Here is a 21617-nt window from a genome sequence, read left to right as displayed (position 1 = left end):
GGAAGCTTCCTCTTTCCCTCCCTTCCTTGGAATCTTGTGGTTGGTCTTCAACTTACAGCAATCCCCCTGCCTCGGTCTCTGTATGCTTGAATTGCAAACCTGCGCCTCTGAACCTAGCTCCCCAACAGCTGTCTCTGTTATGGTTTTGTTCCCCCATTTTCTTTCTCTGGAAGTTCAGGGAGTTAGTCCAGGGATGACCTGCGTGCCCTATGCCCTATATCCAGGGCATCCTAGGATCCAGGGTCTCCTTATAAATAAGGTTGTGCAGAGTGAGGCTCAAATCCCTTCTCTTCTCCCCTTGTGGGCTTGTATCCCACACCTCACTCGGTCCTGGTCTCTCAGGGAGCAGTCTCAGTCTCGTAGCCACCATGTTGCATGAAGGAGCCCTTTCAAAGCCATCCTGGGAGGACATACAGAGCCACCTGTGTTCTGGGCCCCCGGAACAGTGGACACCGCCCCCTTTCTGAGCTCGTGGCTGCCTGACACATGGGCTCGTGACCCTTCCCACCCGCTTGTCTCCTTTGGTCCCCAGCTCCACCCTGCCCCCCTCTCCCTTCTCCCTTCCCTCCTCCCTTCCTTTCGTGTAGTTCCCCCTCCTTCCCTTCCCGTCCCTTCCCTTCCCTTCCCCTCCTCTCCTCTCCCCGTCCCTCCTTTCCTTCCCGCCCCTGCCCCTCCCCGTTCCTGAACCTGTAGGCTCCGCCTGGGAGCGGCAGGCGGGACCGAATCCACCCCTACCCCGCCGCCCGGGGCCTGTGGCCCAGTTGTTGGCGGTATAGCGACATGCGGCTCCTGTTCCTGGCGGTGCTGCGGCCTCACACCGGCAACGCAGTCACGGCTGGGCGCCTGCGGTATGTTGCGTGGGGGCCCTGAGCATCTCTCGCCTGGGGATGCCGGGCTGGGCTGGGCGACGGAGCGCGCGTGCACAAACGGCCGGGGCCATGGGCGCAGGTGCTGCGCGAGGGGCTGCAGCTTTGATTCCAGCTGCCTGCTGTCCTGTCTGCCTATTGTGAGTGCCCTAGGATGCGGCAAAGGAGCAGCCCTGACCAGAGCTAGGGACGACTAGAGGGTCAGCAAAGGCCTCGCTTGCAGAAGTGGGTTTTGGGCAGAGTGGCCTGGGTTGCAAAGGGGGACCCACGTGGCTGGAAAGAGGAAGAGAGTCCCGGTGCGTTGGATGGTCCAGCACGTGCAGAAATCCAGGGTCCGTGTTCTGTCCCTCGGCGTCCCTCACTTTCCATTTGGTTCTCTTTTGAATGCTCAGTTTATCTTATTTAATTAGGCCTTTTTGCTTTGTGTGTTTACCCGGGACGGAAGCCTGGAGCCGGGACAAGGCAGAGAAGGTGGGTCTATACACGTCTGGCCATCTGGTTGCCTGGATCAAGCCGGGCTGCTCTGTATCATTGGGAGGCAGATGCTTATGTGCCCCGTGCTCGCTGGCTCCCCGCACCCCTTCCTCTGTCTTTCTCTCCCCCTCCACTTGCTTCGTGAAATTTCCCAACGGCTTCCCCCTCTATGGGTCTGTTTCTTCATCTTGGGAAAGGGCCGTTGAGGCTACTCCAGCTTTCACAGGCCACTTTCAGCTACAAAATGTGACAGTTCCTCTAGAGATCACAGTGAATAGCCAGGCGGTGGGGGCACACGCCTTTAATCCCAGCACTCGGGAGGCAGAGTCAGGTGGATCCCTGTGAGTTCGAGGCCAGCCTGGTCTACAATGCGAGTTCAGGACAGCCAAGGCTACACAGAGAAACCCTGTCTCGAAAAACCAAAAAAAAAAAGACCACAGTGAACAACCAATGGAGGGTGGACGCTTTTCTGAAGTTTCCTGAGGAAGAAATGGGCTTTTGATTGCGTGAGATTCTCCTCTATAAGTCACTCTTTGGAGCTCTCTGTGTGCCGAGCTCTTTGCCTCCGGAGAGTCAAGGAGAGTAAACAGAGAGGTAAATCATTCCAAAGTGACTGGCTCTATCAAGCAAACAAAAAGAGGCTGAGGGTGTGGCCAAGTCAGTAAAAGTGTTTGCCAAGCAGTGCATAAAACCAGGTGTGGTGATACACGCCCATTACCCCAGCTTTTGGGAGGTGATGCAGGGAGGGTCAAAAGTGCAAGGTCACTCTCTGCTACTATCAAGTTCCCTGTCAGACTGTGACTTGAGATTCTATCTCAAAAGTAAACCAAACCCAAAACAATATAACCCTTCCGAGTTGGAGGGGCTCCTTCCGGAAATGCGTCCAGGCTGTGCTCTCTGCAGAAATAGCTAGCATGTAAGCAAAGACCACAGAGGAAGCCTCCAGATCTGGGAGGAGAGGTCTGGAAGGGCTATCAATAACACAGGTCCTGAGGCCAGTGCTAACTTGAGCGCCTCAAGGGTGGTGAGAGTCAGCCAGCTGTCTTGTGCACACGATGAGAAGAAGAGATTTATTTAAGATTAGCATTTAAACATTAAGCACCTGTTAGCTAACATTTGACTCCGTGGGAGGGAAAGGTCCAAGAGTCTCCGGAACGAACTGATCATGGGTGAATAAAATAGTAGAAAACATTTATTACGTACAAGGAGGACTTCACATAGTATAATTGCTTATTTGCCGGGAACATTGTATGCCCTTCTCCAAAGTGGGGGTGCTCGGAGGGTAGGTGCCATTCCTAAAGGGAGAGTAACTGATTCGGGGGAGGCCTTGGTGTGCTTAGTGAAGCTCACGTTGCCTTGGAATGAAGTTGTAGACCCACAGAACAGTGATTGGCTGTAACTGATTCCTATGTAATATTGGATGGTATCAAAGTCAGACACAATGGGATATGACAAAGATCTGCCCATCCCTCATGAGATTATGGGACTTGGGGGATCACAGTGTGAGTCCCCCCATAAGTGACTCCCTGCCCTCAATAAACCAATTAAAAGAGTTATAGTCACTAATACCTAATTATTTAGCCTCAGAGAAGCTTTAATGTAAGTGTGACTTTAATCTATATAATATTTTGTTTGTTTTTCAAGACAGGGTTTCTCCATGTAACCCTGGCTGTCCTGGAATTCACTCTTGTAGTCCAGGCTGGCCTCAGATTCAGAAATCTGCCTGACTCTGCCTTGCAAGTGCTGGGATTAAAGGAGCATGCCACTGTGCCCTGCTAAAAATATGTATTTTAATGTTTAAAATATTGTGTACTTACATGTGTCTTGTGTAGTGATATGTGTGAGTGTAGAGTCACAAAGGGCCAGAAGGGGACATTGGGTCCCTTGGATCTGGTTTACAGGTGGTTGTGAGCCTTTGGTCACTGGTGCTATAAAAACTGTGCTTTTTAAGCCTTTTCTCTATGCCTGAACCCTTCTTTTTGACATGGGTGCCGGGGATTTGAACTCAGGTCCATGTAACAAACACCCTCCTCCACTGATTCATTTCCCAGGCTCCCGAGGTGACTGAGAACTTCAGTTTATATACTAAAGGCAGAGAGTTTCTTTTTGGGGGTGGCGGGGTTGGGTGGGAGGTTCGAGACAGGGTTTCTCTACGTTATCTTGGCTGTCCTGGACTTGCTTTATAGACCAGGCTGGCCTCGGACTCACAGTGATCCACCTGCCTCTGCCTCCTGAGTGCTGGGATTAGAGGCGTGCGCCACCACCACTCCTGGCTCGGCAGAGAGTTTCTTAATAGCTAGTTCTAAGAGAAGAAAGGTGTGTGTGTGTGTGTGTGTGTGTGTGTGTGTGTGTGTGTGTGTGTGTGATTTCCAGGTTTAATTTCATGGTTGGTCTCAGGAAAAGAAGGCTCTGATTTCTAGGACTACTCTGGGGAAGAGAAATTCTCTCAGTATTTTGTTACTGTTCTTTACTCGCTTTGCACAAGAAAGGGAACGAACAGGAAACTAAAGCATAGGAGGTCAGCTTTAGAGCTCGCACATGGGGGGTGGGGTGTCATTTTCTGAGGCCCAACATCAAGGTGTTAGTAGTGCCGAGGCAAGTAACCTGTCTGTAGTCAGGGCTGGGGATGAGGCTGGGGATGCGAGCAGGACTCTTTTCACAAAAGGCCAAGAATGGAGGCAGGTAAGAGAGGCTGAATCTGGAAGTCTGTGGGTATAAGAAGCAATGGGGGGGGGGGCTGCAGATGTAGCTATGTTGGTACAGTGCTATGGCTGAGTCAGTAGAGTGCTGTTGCCCAGTTGGTAGAGTGCTATGGCTCAGTTGGTAGAGTGCTCATAGCTTAGTAGAGTGCTATTGCTCATTTGGTAGAGTGCTGTTGCCCAGTTGGTAGAGTGCTTGTGGTTCAGTTGGTAGAAAGCTGTGGCTCAGTTGATAGAGTGTAGTGTGCTGTGGCTCAGTTGGTAGAGTGTAGCTCAGATGCTAGAGTGTTTGTGGCTCAGTTGGTAGAGTGCTTGTGGCTCAGCAAGTAGAGTGCTTGTGGCTTAGTGGGTAGAGTGTTGTGGCTCAGCTGGTAGAGTGCTGTGGCTCAGCTGCTAGAGTGCTTGTGGCTCAGCTGGTAGAGTGCTTGTGGCTCAGCTGCTAGAGTGCTTATGGCTCAGTTGCTAGAGTGCTGTGGCTCAGTTGCTAGAGTGCTGTGGCTCAGCTGCTAGAGTGCTTATGGCTCAATTGCTAGAGTGCTGTGGCTCAGCTGCTAGAGTGCTTGTGGCTTAGTTGGTAGAGTGCTTGTGGCTCAGCTGGTAGAGTGCTGTGGCTCAGCTGCTAGAGTGCTTGTGGCTGAGCTGGTAGAGTGCTGTGGCTCAGTTGGAGAGTGCTGGGGCTCAGCTGCTAGTGTGCTTGTGGCTCAGTTGGTAGAGTGCTGTGGCTCAGTTGCTAGAGTACTTGTGGCTCAGTTGGTAGAGTGCTGTGGCTCAGCTGCTAGAGTGCTTGTGGCTCAGTTGGTAGAGTGCTGTGGCTCAGCTGCTAGAGTGCTTGTGGCTTAGCTGGTAGAGTGCTTTCTTAGCAGGCATTAGGCCTTGGGTTCTATCCCTGGCATTGTGCCGACTGGGTGTGTGTGATGGTACACATCTGTGACCTCTGCACTTTGAACGTGGAAGTCTAAAGATCAGGCACTTATGCTAATTTTCTACTAAGAGTTCAAGGCCAGCTAAAGCTACATGAGACACTACCTATAAACAAAAAAATACAAAGGCTGTGTGTGGAGGAAGGCAGAGATGTCTGTGAGTTCAAGGCCAGCCTGGTTTACTTATGGCTCAGCAGTTAATAGGACATGTTTCTCTTCCAGAAGACAGAAGTTTAGTTCCCAACACCCACATCAGGCAGCCCACAAGCAGCTGTAAATCCAGCTTCAGGGAATCTGACACAGTTTTTAGTTTCCTTGGGCACCCCTCCCCCACACACACATACATTCATAGACATAGACATGCACACAAAAATAATTGAATCGTTTTGTTTTGTTTTGTTTTTTGTTTCAAGACTGTGTAGCCCTGGCTGTCCTGGAACTCATTCTGTAGACCAGGCTGGCTTCAAACTCCCAGATCTGCCCGCCTTTGTCTCCCTAGTGCTGGGATTAAAGGCATGAGCCACCACTGCATGGCATGGCTAAAACATAACAACAACAACAGCAACAACAAAAGTGTAGAGCCAGAAGCTTAGAGTACATGCAGGTGTGGGGGCTCTTGGCTCCTGCCTCTGATCCAGCATTTAGAAGACCGAGGCAGGAGGATTTCAGTGAGTTCAAGGTTAGATAGGCTACATAAACCTGTCTCAAAACAAGTGAGTGCACTTTCACTTCATCTCGATGGAGAGAAATGGCACAGGGCTGTGTTCTTAGTTGCTCTGTCCAGCTAGTAGCGGGCCCAGGATTCAAAGAGCCCTTACAGAGCCGGGCGTGGTGGCGCATGCCTTTAATCCCAGCACTCGGGAGGCAGAGGCAGGTGGATAGCTGTGAGTTCGAGGCCAGCCTGGTCTACAAAGCGAGTCCAGGACAGCCAAGGATACACAGAGAAACCCTGTCTCAAAAAACAAAAAAACAAAAACAAAAACAAAAACAAAAAACAAACAAACAAAAAACAAAGAGCCCTTACCCTCTCGGAAAGGAGACCACTCCTCCAAAACCTTTCAGTAACTCAAGTCCATTTAAAAACAGTTACCTGGGCGAACCCCTGTTTTTGTGAAGAGCTGAAATCGCCTGCTCCCTCTTCTGCCTTCCCCCGCCCCAATCTTGGGATGCTGGGACCTCAGGGTCTCATGCAGGCCAAGCAGGCACTCTACCACTGGGCTATATCCCAAGATAACTCCCTCACCCCCACCCCTGCTTCTGTTTTTTTGACACAAGGTTTCTCTGTGTAGCCCTGGCTGTCCTGGAACTCCCTTTGTAGACCAGAGTAGCCTTGAACTCACAAAGATGCGCCTGCCTCTGCCTCCCCTAGTGCTGGGATTAAAGGCGTGTGCCACCACGCCAGGCTTGCTAACCTCTTTTGTTATAATGAAGCCTCGATGGGGTCCTCCACTGAATGAGTGGCTTCCTCACGGCAGTGGTTGAATTGAGCAGCTGAGACATAGACCACCCACCCTTCTCAAATAGGTTTTTCTGCTGTTTTAAAATTTGTTATTATTAATATAATTTTATCTTTTGGGTATGTCTATATGCACGTATGTCTGTGTACCCCACGTGTGCCTGGTGCCCATGGAGGTTGGGAGGAAGTATCAGATCCTCTGGAGCTGGAGTTACAGATGATTGTGAGCCCCTGTTTGGGTGTTGGAAACTGAGTCTGTGTCCTAGGAGGACCATCCAGTGCCATTTCTCTAGTCACCACTGTCACCATAGTCATCATTATTGAGGCCATGTAACTGAGGATGACCTTGAACACCTACCTCCCCCACCCCACCATGGGAATAGGTCTGGGCTGTGCTAGGCAAGACCTTGAACTTCTGATCCTCTGTCTACCTGCTGAGTGCTCGGATGGCAGGCGCCTGTGCCACCACACCCCCTACCACGAAAAGTTCCCTGACCTGTGTTTCAAATCTTAATGTGCTGCAGCCCCCTCCCCCCTGCCCCTCCCCCCTCCCCCACCCCTCCCCCTCCCCCCACCCCTCCCCCCACCCCCACCACCATTGAGTTCCCCAGGGATCATAGGGCCTGAGGCAAGTGCCAGGGCATCCTCAACTCCCAAGACTGCACACAGTTAGGGTCAGGTTGGCTTAGGGCAGAGCGTGTTGCACCAGAATTGCCCTGGGGACAGCCGGACTTTGTTTGGTGGGTGGCGGCTCCTCTTACATCACCTGGAGCAAGCTAGTGGGCAAACATGTTTTCAGCTTAACAGTTGGGAGGAGGAGGAGGTACCTCAGGGAAAGGAGCCAATCTAAAGCCTCAGGGGAAGGGGGGGGGGAGGCGGCCCCTCCTCCCGGGGAGAATGTCATTTGCAGCCAGCAGTCACTTTCCCTTTTCTCACCACAGCTCTTGCTGCTTCCCTCCTGAGGTCTGAGGCCACTGCCAGGACTTTAGGTAGGGAGGCTTTTCCAAGAATTGATAACAGGAATTTTTTTTTCAAGTTTTCTGGGTTTTTCTTTAGAGCAGTGGTTGTCAACACTGTGGCCCTTTAATACAGTTCCTCATGTTGTGGTGACCACCCCAACCATAAAATTATTTTCGTTGCTACTTCATAGTTGTAATTTTGCTACTGTTGTGAGTCATAATATAAATGTGTGTTTCTTCCATAGTCTTAGGTGAATCCTGTGAAAGGGTTGTTTAACTCCCAAAGGGGTTGAGACCCACAGGTTGAGAGCTGATTTTATTTATTTATTTATTTATTTATTTATTTATTTGATTTTTCATGACAGGGTTTCTCAGTGTACCCTTGGCTATCCTGGACTCACTTTGTAGACCAGGCTGGCCTCAAATTCACAGAGATCCCCTCATCTCTGCCTCCCTTGAGTTGCTGGGATTACAGGTGTGTGCCACCACACCCGTCTGAGAGCTGATGTTTTATAAGAACCAACTAACCAACCAACGAATCAACTAGCCAATTGTGACAAGCCTGGCAGTGATGGTATATGCCTTTAATCCCAGCAGAGACAGGTGGAGCTCCGAGAGTTCAAGGCCAGCCTGGTCTACAGTGCTGGCCAAGACAGCCAGGGTTACACAGAGAAACTCAGTCTCCACAAACAAACACAGACTAAACTAAATAAAATTGCCATGACACGAAATATGAGGGAGGCCAGAGAAAGAAAGGAGAATTTTTGGATGAAGGTTTCGGCTCTCCGAGTGTGGAGGGCGTGGCCTTCCTCCAAACCCATGAAACCAGAACTCACCCATAGATTGATTTATCAATGGCATCAGTGCTTTTATGAATCGGTCACCACCCAATGACTATACAGCACTGCAACACACACACACACCAACCCGTTCAACGCATGCATGAACTTCTGGTGGCTATCTCACACCCAAACCCTAACGAGGACTCGAAGGGCATCATAGGTGCCTGGGAAAGTGCAAGGAAAGAGAATGTTTTTCTTTCTGCCATAAGGTGAATAATAATAATAATAATAATAATAATAATAATAATAATAATAATAATAATAAAATAAATAAAAGAAATAACTGCTAGGTACGGTGGAGGAGAAGGCTTATTTACGATCTGAGGGAGAGCAGAGCCAGAATCAGAGACATCTGGGAGAGTTCAGAGTGGAGAGGACCAGACTGAGCTGGGCTTTGTAGGGATGGGGTAGGAAGGGAGGAAGGGGGAAGGGGGAAGGGGAATCAGGTGCAGCAGCAAAGAGGCCAAAGAACAAAAGGGGCAGGTAACAACTTATTAAAGTCGCTCCCTCTCCCCCTCCCTCTCCCCCTCCCTCCCTCCCTCCCTCTCTCTCTCTCTCTCTGTGTGTATCAGCTCCTTTCTTTAAAAATCTTTTGCCAGAAAACAAAAAACATAATTCCCTAATTATTCCTCAATTAACTGTTGAATTGAGTTATGTTTTGAGAGAAGGAATGAAGGACAAAACAACTTAAAAATGTTGTAAGTCGCCAGGCGTGGTGGTGCAAGCCTTTTATCCCCAGCCCTGGGGAGGCGGAGATGGGCGAATCACTGTGAGTTCGAGCCCAGCCTGGTCTACAAAGCGAGTCCGTCCAGGACAGCCAAGGCTATACAGGGAAACTTGTCTCAAAAAGAACTTTAAAAAAAAAAATGTAATAAGTCAGCTAGGCACCAGGGTAAAAATTCAGTCCACATGGTATGAAGATTAAACTTATTTGTATATTTAGAATGTTTATGAGCTTGTGCAGTGAGTGTCAAGGTGCGGTTTAAAGGACACTTAGTAGAAGAAGAGCAACGCGTAATCATGACTCTTATTATCTATGACAATGGCCCCCTTTCCCTTTCTCCTGTGTGGATTAGGCAGAGGTCACGGGTCTCCCAGGCACTCGTTCCCCGGTAGAATTCAGACTCTGCCTTCTGTCAACAGCATCTCATTTCCTCGAGCTCTCAGGAAATGGGATAGCAGTGACTCACACCTGCTCAGAGCACGTAGACTTCTGGGGGGGGGGGGCGGGGCTTCCGCTCGTTGCAGGGTTGACAGGATTCTTCCTGGTGTGCTGGGGGGGGGGGGGCGCCAGGGAGAGTTGAGTGCGGGGAGAACAGCACTACTGACCTACAGTGACTGCTCTGGATTGAAGAATGAAAAGGGTCTGTCCAAGTTTATACAACGTGAGCTAGCCGTATCGTCAGTCACACCGCTTTGTTATCCCAGTTACTTGGGATGTTGAGGCAGGAGGATTGCAGGTTTGAGATCTGCCTGGGTTACAGAGTGAGTTCAAGGCCAGCCTGGTAACCGGGTAGACCCTGGGAATGCAGTTTAATGACAAATCTTGCCTCGCTTGCTTGTGCCAAGCCATAGGTTGGACAATAAGTAAAAACCTAGTTCTAGCTGGGCATGGTGGCTCACAACTTTAATCCCAGCACTCGGGAGGCAGAGGCAGGCAGATCTCTGTGAATTCAAGGCCAGTCTAGTCTACTAAGGGAGTCCAGGACAGCCAAGATAACAGAAACCCTGTCTCAGAAAACAAAACAAAGCAAAGCAAAAAAAAAAAAAAGAAAGAAAGAAAAAAAGAAAAAAAAAAAGAAAAAAAAAACAAAAAAAAACCCTAGGTCAATAAAAATATAGAAATAATACAATGTATTTCAGTAGGTAAGCCACGTAAATACTCAGACCCAAGTCGTGCTTCTATTTATTTATTTTTAAAAGCACTTTTTAAAGATTAGAACTTTTACACACACACACACACACACACACACACACACACACACACACACACACACACACGCACTGTGTGTGTGCAGTTCCCACAGTGACCAGAAGAGGGCATTAGATTCCCCTGGAACTGGAGTTACAGATGGTTGAGAGCTGTAGTTAGATGCTGGGAATCGAACCCTGGGTCCTCTGCAAGAGCAGCTAGAGTTCTCACCTCTGAGACATCTTTCCAGCTCCAGGATTTGCTTAATTTGCACAGGGCCATTAGCATGCTATGCAACGTATGTCTTTACTTTGTACAAAGAGATGTTACTGTTCACATGTTAGTGCGGTGGACGAGTCCCACCCTGTGCCCCAGAGTGAGCACAGTAGTGCGTACTCAGCCTGATGCTTCTTCCCAAGGCATTTTTTGTTTACACAGCACATTTGGATACCAGATGACCCATGCTAGTCCAGGCTTGCTTATGTTAACACAATACCTGAGGCTGAGTAACTTTATAAAGAAACTAAGGTTTATTGTGTCCCTACTTCCGGAGATTCAAGGTGGAGGCCCGGGCTGGAGAGATGGCTCAGCGGGTAAGAGCACTACTGACTGTTGTTCCAGAGGTCCTGAGTTCAATTCCCAGCAACCACATAGTGGCTCGCAATTTGATTCCCTTTTCTGGTGTGCATGAAGACAGCATATTTATATACATAAAAAAATAAATAATTAAAAAAAAATAGCCAGGCGTGGTGGTGCATGCCTTTAATCTCAGCACTTGGGAGGCAGAGACAGGTGGATTGCTGTGAGTTCGAGGCCAGCCTGGTCTACAAAGTGAGTCTAGGACAGCCAAAGCTACACAGAGAAACCTTGTCTCGGAAAAAACAAACAAACAAACAAACAAACAAAAAACCCAAAAAACAAACCACATTTATTAATTGTGGAGCAGGAGACGGCAGGGGGTGGGGGAGTGATTTCACATACCATTATCCATGGCATATCTGTGGAGGTAAGAGGACAGCTTGGAGGAATAGAATTAAATTGGATTTACACCATGGAGCCATCATACCTCCCCCTTAAAATCTTTCTTAAAAGAAGCGAGTGACAGGCTAGAGAGGTGACTTATGGTTAAGAGCACTGCAGCTCTTACAGAGGACCTGGGCTTGGGTCCCAGCACCCACACGGCAGCTCAGCATCATCTAGGACCCCAGCGCTGGTGGATCTGACATCTTCCGACCTCTGCAGGCACCAGCCTTACATGTGGTGCACAGACACTCACAAGCATAACATGAAAGAAACGTAAAAGAGATTGTAAAACATGACTGATGAGGGCGGGGGGGCTGGAGAGATGGCTCAGGGGTTAAGAGCGCTGTCTGCTCTTCCAGAGGTCATGAGTTCAATTCCTAGCAACCACATGGTGGCTCACAACCATCGATAATGAGATCTGGTGCCCTCTTCTGGCGTGCAGGCGTACATGCAGGCAGAAGACTTTATAAATAGTAAATAAATACACCTTTTTAAAAAAAATGACTGACAGCGACTAGAAGATGCATCTTGGCACCATCTGGAGCAAAGGGACAGTGAACAAAGGAAACCGAATTAGAGAGCTGCAGACGGAGCCCTGAGGTAGGCCCATGCCTCGGAATGTGGCGTGAGGCTCTCTGTCTCAAAGCTGTGATTCCCTTGGCCTTGATCCCCAGCCACCATGTCAGGTCCTGCAGGCTGGAGAAATGGATGGTCACTGCCACCATCTTTAAGTTTCCATCTGTGTTTTAGGTCAGACGGCCTCCAAAAGAAGTGTTGATAAGCTTATAATTGGAACTGACTTAAAGCCTTAAGCAAAATGCCTACTCTAACTTTTCCTGTCTGTCTTTTTTTTTTTTTTTAAATAAAGGGACCACCTAGAAGCCGCAGGCCACATGTGTGTTCTGAGAGATGCCTTTGACTTTGAAAGCCCATCTGAAATTGCCAACCTCATCACAGCCGAGAAGCTGGAAGCAGCCCTAGCCCTTCACCTCTACCGAGGAGGCCGCCTTCTGCAAGGTAACCCTCTCACGCTTCCAAAGTCACACAGGGGAAGTGCTGAAAAACACACCCAAGGACACGCGAAGACAAACTGAAGCATTAGACAAGCCCTCCTTTTCTTTTCCTTTCTTTCTTTCTTTTTTTTTTCCTTCTGTTCAGCCGTTTTCTATATTTGGTAAACTTGCCAGTTCAGAACAGATAGATACGGATGGTGTCTTTACTGTATAGATATTTGAGTGTCACCCCGAGGCCAGGCGTGGTTGGGGACATGCCTGTGTCTGCAGCACAGGGTCTTTCACAAAGCCATGGAAGCCATTGGTCAGAGCGTTTGTGTCTATGGTGGTCCCCTCACTCACCATGGACAAGAGGCCTCTCTCTTTCTTCCCTACCTGGGTTTCTCCGCGGGCGGTGGGCTAGTTTATTTTCCCATTGCTAAGATAAAATACTCTGGCAGAAGGAATTTTAAGAGAAGAAGGGTTTGCTTTTATGGCTTACAGTTCCGGGTTACACAGTTCCGGGTTACGGTCAGCCAGGCACTTCATATCTGAAGCCAAGAGAAGTGAAAGCTTGCACATTGTCTACAAATAACTCTCCATATTTACGCGGTTCAGGACCCCCTCCCTGCCTAGGCAGTGTTAACACCTACAGCGGGCTGGGTCTTTCCGCATCAACTAAACTAAGACAGTCTCCACACAGACGTGCCCACAGGCCAAGCTGACCTAGACGAACCCTCGCTGAATCTCTCTTCCCAGGTCATTCTAGACTGTGTCAAGTTGACGATTAAAATGAATCCTCACAGGGTGTGGTGGCCCGTGCCTTTAATCCCAGCACTCGGAGGCAGAGCCTGGTCTACAAGGTGAGTCTAGGACAGCCAGGGCTACACAGAGAAACCCTGTCTTGAAAAACCACACCAAAAAAAAAAAAAAAAAAAAAAAAAAGAAAGAAAGAAAGAAAAAGAGGAAAAAGAAACATTCCAGGTAGTTTTAGACATAGTGGCCCACTTCTCCTGTAAAGAACATTCTAGAGAGACAAAATCAGAAGTCACTTTTCCTTCTATGACTCAGCCTCTGAAACCACCTTAATGTCAGGCATAGGGACATGTAAGTTTTAGGACAACCTAATAACACCCTGTCTCAGAAAGACAGAAAGAAAGAAAGAAAGAAAGAAAGAAAGAAAGAAAGAAAGAAAGAAAGAAAGAAAAACAAAAGTCTTTCAGTGAATTCAGTGTCTTGTCAACATGCAGGTGGCAGCTACTAGGCAGGAAATCAGGACAAGGAGGCGACCGTCCTGGAGTGTGGCCATGGCTTGTACTCACACATCTGTTTATGGTCATCTCCAGCTGTACGTGGCATAACTGAGGGCACGCACACCTATTCTTCATCCTGACTGTTACACGTGACACATCTGAGGCCTCCTTCCCACAGCACAAGTGCACATCCACCTCAACCCTCCCCTTCTCCTTTTCTCTTTTCTTAGTGTGTGCATCATGGTGTGTGCGTGTGCATGTAGGTGTATATTTGGCCCTCTGTGTACCCTCACTGCGGCTGGTGTCTTTTCTCAACGACTTCTCTGCATTACTTTTATTTTTATTTTTTATTTTTTGATTTATTTATTTATTTATTTATTTTTTTTTTTGAGACAGGGTTTCTCTGTGTAGCCCTGGATGTCCTGGACTCACTTTGTAGACCAGGGTGGCCTCAAACTCAACAGTGTTCCTCCTGCCTCTGCCTCCTAAGTGCTGGGATTAAAGGGGTGCACCGCCACACCTGGCTCTACATTATTTTATTAATTTCTTTCATTAACTTATGTATCTTTTATGATAGTGGAAGTGGCTCCGCACCCATGCTGCAGTGCATATGGAGGCAAAAGGGCAACTTTGGGAGTTGGTTCTCTGTTTCTACCATGTGGATCTCAGGGATTGAACCCAGGTCAAAAGGCTTGGCACCAGGTGCCTGAACTACCCAAGCCATCTTGCCAGTCCCTCTGTCTTACGCTTTTAGACAGAGACTCTTTATTTATTAATTATTTTTATTTTTTATGTGCATTGGTGTTTTGCCTGCATGCGTGTCTGTGTGAGGGTGTCAGATCTTGGAGTTACAGACAGTTGTGAACTGCCATATGGGTGCTGGGAATTGAACCCAGGTCCTCTGGAATAGCAGTCAGTGCTCTTAACCGCTGAGCCATCTCTCCAGCCCCAAGACAGAGACTCTTAACTGAACACAAAGGTCACCAGTTTAGTTAGGCTGACTGGGCAGTGGGTTTGAGGATCTGCCTATATACACCCTATACCCACTGCCTGCCAAGGCTGGGGTTACAGGGATGCATTGCCATACCTGGGTTTCTGTAGAGGTTCAGGTCACAATCTCACATGGCAGAAACTTTACCAACTCAATCAACTCCTTGGCTAGCCTCCTTTTTTGTTGCTGCCTTAATCCTACATATCTCAGGCTGGCCTCATTCCCATTATGTGGTTGAGGTTAGCTTTGAACTCTGGTCTCTTGCCTCCACCCCCAGAATGCTGGGGTCACTTGTGTACCTTACCATACCCGGCTCCCCCAAAGTCATCTGGAGACTTCAGTGAACAGACAGTTAAGTTTCCTTATAACTCTCACAGTGAGTTGTCTGCACAGACACTCAGCATATGCCTGTTGAGCAGGACAATTGCTGTCCCACTGTTGTGACCCTGCCTGACCTCCAGAAGCTGCTGTGTCCCAGGAATAAGGACAGCGCTCCCAAAGGACTTATTTCAAGGGTCTCTGGAGATGGCTCAGCATGCAAAGCATTTGCCCTACAAGCCTGAAGACCCGATTTTAGGTCCTCAGCACCCATGTAACACCAGGTGACCACAATGGTCCAACAGTAATCCTAGTATACAAGAGGCAGAGACCAGATCTCCGCATCAAGCTGTCTAGTGCCGCTGGTTGATTAAGGGAGAGACCCTGCCTCAGTGTGTAAAATGGAGAGTGATTGAAGAAGACTTCTGACTTCACCTTCTCTCCTCTGTGTGCAGGTGAGCCTGTAAACAGGTGTGTGTGTGCAATTATACACACACACACATACGCTATGTACATACACTCAAAGAACAGTTACTCTGAGAACAACATTCTGAATTCTACAGACCAAGGCTGACTCCCAAGTCCATTGGGAGGGTCCCCCAGGCATCCTCTGAGGTTCTCCCAGAATGTGGAAGAAGTGATGAGGATAATGCTTTTCATGGAGCCAAGATCCAGTGTACCACCCAGCTCTCCTCTGGCTGCCTAGAGGCTTTGAGAAGTGACCACAGAGGCCATATATGACAGTATGGTCATCAGTTCCTAGTGGCTATATTCTGCCAACCATGAGATGTATGCTTTGTAAAGTAACACTTTTTTCCCCCCCTGAAACAAGGTTTCTTTGTGTCCTAGACACACTTTGTAGACCAGGCTGGCTTTGAACTCACTAAGATCTGTCTGCCTCTGCCTCCCAAGTGCTAGGATTTTAAAGGCATTTGCCACCATGCCCAGCCTAACACTTATTTTAAAGTGGTTCTCACACACACACACACACACACACACACACACACACTGTATTTTACTCCCATGGTGGGGTTATTATATTTTATTTTGTATCTTGTGTTCTCTTGTGTTTGCAAAGTTTCACCTTCCTTCCTCCTTTTAAAGGTGTCGTGGTACAAGCGGGGCATTTTTTTCTTCCTGAAATGTCTGGGGCAGAGAGATTTTTCATTCAAAAGTGTGAGTGCGTGCTTGCTTGCATGTCATGCACATGTTTAGAGGTCAGAGGACAGTAGGAGGAGTTGGTTCTCCTACTGTGTCCATCCTGGCAATCAAAATTAGACAGGCTTGGGGCGGGAGTGATGGTGCAAGCCCTTAACTGCTGAGGCAGAGGCAGGCGGATTGGAGTTTGAGGCCAGCCTGGTCTACAAAATGAGTCTAGGACAGCCAAGGCTACACAAGAAACCCTGTCTCAAAAAAACAAAAAACAAACAAACAAACAAACAAACAAAAAGCAAAACATTCAGACTGGCTCAGCGGCACATGCCTTTATTTGCCGAGCCAGTTTAACAACTCTTTTTAATATTTTTAATTTATATATTTTATGTTTATGAGTACACTGTCTTCATGCACACCAGAAGAGGGTGTTGTATCCTATTACAGATGGTTGTGAGCCATCATGTGGTTGCTGGGAAATTGAACTCAGGACCTCTGGAAGAGGAGCCAGTGCTCTTAACTGCTGAGCCATCTCTCCAGCCTCCCACCCCCACCAGCCCTTTTTAAAAGGCAAAGGCAAATGATTGGCAAGGGAGTGGTCAGGGGAATACAATTTCTCAGTAGAATATGGAGATGACAGGTACGTGCACATGGCAACATCAGTACAGACATGTCCTGGCTACAGGTTCAAGGTTATGAGGATGGCTCAGTAGTCAGGAGTGCTGGCTACTCTTCTGCAAGTCCTGAGTTCAATTCCCAGCAACCACACAGCAGCTTACAAAAACATTTATATCTATACCTGTAGTCCCACGTGATCAGATGCCCTCCTTCTGATATGCAGACACAATTCAGACAAAATATTTATATGCATAAAACATAAGTAAATAAATCTTTTAAAAATATTTATTTATTTATTTATTATGTACACAGTACTTTGTCAGCATGTACGGGCACCGGATCTTATTACAGATGGTTGTGAGCCACCATATGGTTGCTGGGAATTGAATTCAGGACCTTTGGAAGAGCAAGCAGTGCTCTTATCCTCTGAGCCATCTCTCCAGCCCCAAATAAATAGATCTTTAAAAAAAATTACTGGCTCAATTCCTACCTTTCTTTGTGGTTCATACTGCATGAACACTGAACTAACTCAAGGGATTTGTTCTTCCCTCCTGGGGATGTGCGTAAAAGACTCCCCCCCCCCCCTCCCTGTGTACATCAATCAAGTTTTCAAGTGTTTTATGACAGACTTTTATAGCTGTTCTTACTAAAGACGGAATACAGCCAGGGCACTGTACAGGGTGCATTCTGGGAACTCTCATACGATTTAACTAGCCTATAAAACACACAACTTGGGAGTTAATTTGGGGCAGGCGGTAGTGCTTTAATGGAGTCTTAAGAATATGCACTAGGGGCCTGGAGCGATGCCTCAGCAGTTAAGAGCCCTGGCTGCTCTTCCAGAGTACCAGGGTTCAATTCTCAGCACCCACACAGTGGCTCAGAATTGTCTGTAATTCCAGTTCTAGGGGATCCAATGTTCTCATACAGACATACATTTAGGCAAACTACCACTGCACACAAAATAATAATATATATAAAAAATATGCTCTAGGCTGGAACATAATAAAGAAGCACATAGGGTCATGTGGCTAAGATTAATTAGCCTGTGAGGACATCCCATGACTGTCTGTTCTTTTCTTCTCTCATGTTAGTCCCAAGAATTGATCTCAGGTCTTCAGGCTTGGTGGCAAGTACCTCAACCTCATGAGCTATCTCACTGGCCCATGGTTGACTGTTGTGTGTGTGTGTGTGTGTGTGTGTGTGTCCCCTGCTTCTACCCCCAACAGGGTTTCCCTGTGTAGCCCTGGATGCCCTGGAACTTGCTTATAGAGCAGGCTGGCCTTGAACTCAGATCTACAAGTGTCTGCCTCCTGAGTGCTGGGATTAAAGGTGTGTACCACCTCTGCCTGGCTTGTCTAGCCCAGGTAGGCCTTGAACTTGGGATGTAGGTAAGGTTGACCTTGACTTTTGGTTCTCTTTCATCTTTCCAAATGCTAGGGTTACAGGAGGCAACACAACACTCAGGCTTTTGAGATAGGATCTTACAGTTTTATAGCCCAGGCTAACCTAGAACTCATTATGTAGCCCAGGCTGGCCTTGAGCTCCTGACAATTCCCCTGCCTTGGCTCACAAGTGTGCGCCAGGCCCCCCAGCTTCAGTTTTCTTACTTGAAATAAAGCAAAAACATCTTCCATCTTTGCCAGGTCTTCCACAGCAATCAGTTATGAATGATGACCTTTTTTTTTTTTTTTTTTTTTTTTTTAAGATTTTCCAGACAAGGTTTCTTTGTGTAGCCTTGGCTGTCCTGGACTCACTTTGTAGACCAGGCCAGCCTTAAACTCACAGAGACCTACCTGCCTCTGCCTCCCAAGTGCTGGGATTAAAGGCGTACACCACCATGCCTGGAAGATTTTTTTTGGGGGGTGTGTGCATGGTGGTTTGAGACAGGGTTTTTCTGTGTAGCATTGGCTAATATATTTTCTTTTTTTTTTTTTTTTTTTTTTTTACCTATCAGGACGTTTTGTCCGCATGCATGCACGGATGGCTCCCAAGATCTAGTTGCTGCTCAGAGGAGCAGAGTCTCACATACATACACCTGGCCTTGTTCTGTAAACTTTGCCTAAGAAATTATTCCTGTTTGACCACTGATACTTCGGCAGGGCCAGAGGAAGGTAGGCGTGGCCTAGGTTCTTGGGCTTTGGGCGAAGAGGAGGATCTTGGGAAGGAGCAGACAGGTATTGGAGGAAGAAGAAAGCAGAACCACCACCGAGATGGCTTAGGTGGAGAGAAACACATGGCCGGATCAGCATGGATACAGGAAAGCAGCCCAGAATTAGCAAGTATTTTGGAATTATGGGTGGGCGGTAGCTCAGATAGAATTTATTAGAGCAGATGACGTGATATGGGGGCTTGGAGGAAGGTGAGGATAGCTCTGGAGGTAATATCTGCCATGCTCCAGGTGAAATAAGGCTATTCTAAAATCTATCAGGTGTCTGTGTCTTTATTGATTGTGATAGCGGGTTAGGTATCTTTAATATCTGCATATTATAGCTGCATAATATGTATAAAAGCTGTAATAATTATAAAGCTAATAATAAACATTAGCCATATTTTATATTAACTAGATCTCTCTCTCTCTCTCTCTCTCTCTCTCTCTCTCTCTCTCTCTCACACACACACACACACACACACACACACACACACACACACACACACCCCACATCTGAGAGTGGTAGTGCATACCTGTAATTACAGCAGCCCTGGGAGTGCTGAGGCAGAATTGAGAGTCCCAGGCCAGCTTGGGCTACAGAGCTGTCTTTCAAGACAGACAGACAGGCAGACAGACAGACAGGCAAGCCACACAGCCCTGTGTTAAGGGAACCTCTGCTTTTGCCTCATGGCTGAGGCCTAGCTGTCAGGGACGCCTCCTGTTGCGCAGTCTGTTCCATGTGTCACCATTTTGCAGGGCACGGCATTCCTTTCGGGGTCATCTTTGGTGGGACTGATTTAAATGAAGATGCCAATCACAAAGAGAAAAATGAAGTCATGGGAAAGGTTCTGGAGGAAGCCAGGTAAGGCTGTGGGTGCTTTTCTGTGGGAGGGTTTTCATCTTGCCAGGGAAAACAAACTCACACCCTCAGTCATGGGGCTTTTGCCAGGCACGGTGGTGCACGCCTTTAATTCCAAAAACTTGGGAGACAGAGGTAGGTGGATATCTGAAAGTTAAGGCAAGCCTGATTTACATAGCAAGTTCCCGGATAGCCAGGGCTACATAAAGAGGCCCTGTCTCAAAACAACAACAACAAAAGGAAACTGGCGCCTAGTATAGTTTTATTTTGCTAAAAATTCTTATTGTAACCAAACAAGGTTACAATGCACCTGGTCTACTGTTAATATTACACAAGCATTCCAGAAGGTTCTGTATAGAGCTGGTGTGTGTGTGTGTGTGTGTGTGTGTGTGTGTGTGTGTGTGTATGCTGAAATAGGCTCTTTTGTAAACTCAGGCTAGGTCTTGACCTCTGGGCAGCTGAGGATGACCTTGAATTCTGCTCTTGCCTGCACCTCCTAAGCGTTGGGACTACAGAAACGTAGCATGATTCAGGGCTGAATAGATGATTTAAAAGAGCAAAGCAAGCCAGGCACAGTGGAGCACACCTTTAGCACTTGGGAGGCAGAGGTGAGTGGATCTCTGTGAGTTCGAGGCCAGCCTGGTCTACAGAGAGAGAGTCCAGGACAGCCAGAGCTGTTACACAGAGAAAACAGAGAAACCTTGTCTTGAAAAAAAAGAAAAAAAGAAACAAAACAAAACAAAAAACCCACAAAGAAACCCTGTCTTGAAAAACAAAACAAAACAAAACAAAAAAAGAGCAAAGCAGGCCTAAGCTAGGTTTCTCAGCCCAAGGGTCACCCTTGTAACTGTTCTGCAATATGGCTATTCACTATTCAGTATGGCTCCTGTCTGTGCTGCCTTGTGATTTCTGTAAAGCATTGGAGCGACAGTCACCAGTGGGGTTCTGTATCTTGGCTTAGCCATCCAGGACCAGAGAGCCTCCAAGAGCATAGCTCTGTTGGATGCAGGTGTGCTTCTGTGTGATGAAGCATCTGATGGTTCTGTGGGGGATAGTACGGGAACTCCTGCCCCAGACACTAGCTGTGACCAGCACCTCCTGACCTATGTGAGCACTGTGTGAATGTGGAAAAACACTCATATACAGAAAATCAAAATAAAACAAAACCAAGAAACCAAATACAACAATGATGACAACAACAACAATAACAACAGTACTTGCTGCCTTTGCAGAGGACCAGAGTTCCTTTCCCTGTACCCACATTAAGGTAGTTCCTGACATAACTGCAGTATAACTCCAGCTCCAGGGAATATGCGCCCTCTTCTGGCCTCCATAGGCACTGCACTCACATGGTGCAAACACACACACACACACACACACACACACACACACACACCACATCCCTTAAAAATAAAAATGACCCACTAGTGCAGATTTCTTACTACTATTTGCACATTCTAAAAACACATTACCTTTCTGTTTACATAGTTCATGCCGCACAGCCTTGTGGAAGAAAAGTAATTCTATTTACTGAAAACATTATTGAACAAATCCATCTTGCAGTGTTATCATTAGGGTTATTTATTGCATTGTTATTAAAACAAATATTGCCTTTTTCTTGGGGGGGGGTTATTGATTGAGGCCAGTGGGCAAGAGAGACACATGAATCATGAATGTCTTGCTGATACCACATGACTCATGTGTCTATAAATGAGAGGCTATTGGGCTTGCCTGGCTTTATAGTGAGCATTTCATTTTTAATTAATTAATTAAATTTTTTTTTAATTTTGTTTTTTTGTTTTTTTTGTTTTTTTGAGACAGGGTTTCTCTGTGTATCCTTGACTGTCCTGGACTCACTCTGTAGACCAGGCTGGCCTTGAACTCACAGCAATCCGCCTGTCTCTGCCTCCGGAGTGCTGGAATTAATGGCATGTGCTACCACCACCCGGCTGAGCATTTCGTTTTTAATCAGACACTTTTTAAAATAGGTGGGTTTTTTTTTTCTATTGGGGCTGTGTGAATTTTTTTAGTATTATAAACTTTCATCCTATACAGTATAGTTTTTTGGTTTTTCAAGACAGAGATTCCCTGTAACAGCTCTAACTGTCCTGGAACTCGCTCTGTAGGCAAAGCT

At 47.3% G+C, this 21617-nt stretch overlaps 1 protein-coding gene across 1 annotated transcript in view; it reads left to right on the top strand.

The window, feature by feature from the left end:
* Nucleotides 1-534: 534 nt before the first annotated feature.
* GLT1D1 (glycosyltransferase 1 domain containing 1) overlaps nt 535-21617 on the top strand; it is a 71880-nt gene continuing 50797 nt past the window's right edge. Inside the window, exons 1-3 of the mRNA XM_084763645.1 lie at nt 535-848; nt 12020-12168; nt 19381-19486. Coding sequence (XP_084619771.1) covers nt 781-848; nt 12020-12168; nt 19381-19486 — 323 coding nt within the window. The 5' untranslated portion in view covers nt 535-780. The remainder of the gene's footprint in view (nt 849-12019; nt 12169-19380; nt 19487-21617) is intronic.

This window comes from Acomys minous (assembly GCF_964271855.1).
Source record: "Acomys minous genome assembly, chromosome: 16".
Taxonomy (NCBI): Eukaryota; Metazoa; Chordata; class Mammalia; order Rodentia; family Muridae; genus Acomys; species Acomys minous.
This window is presented reverse-complemented; position numbering and strand designations above follow the sequence as displayed.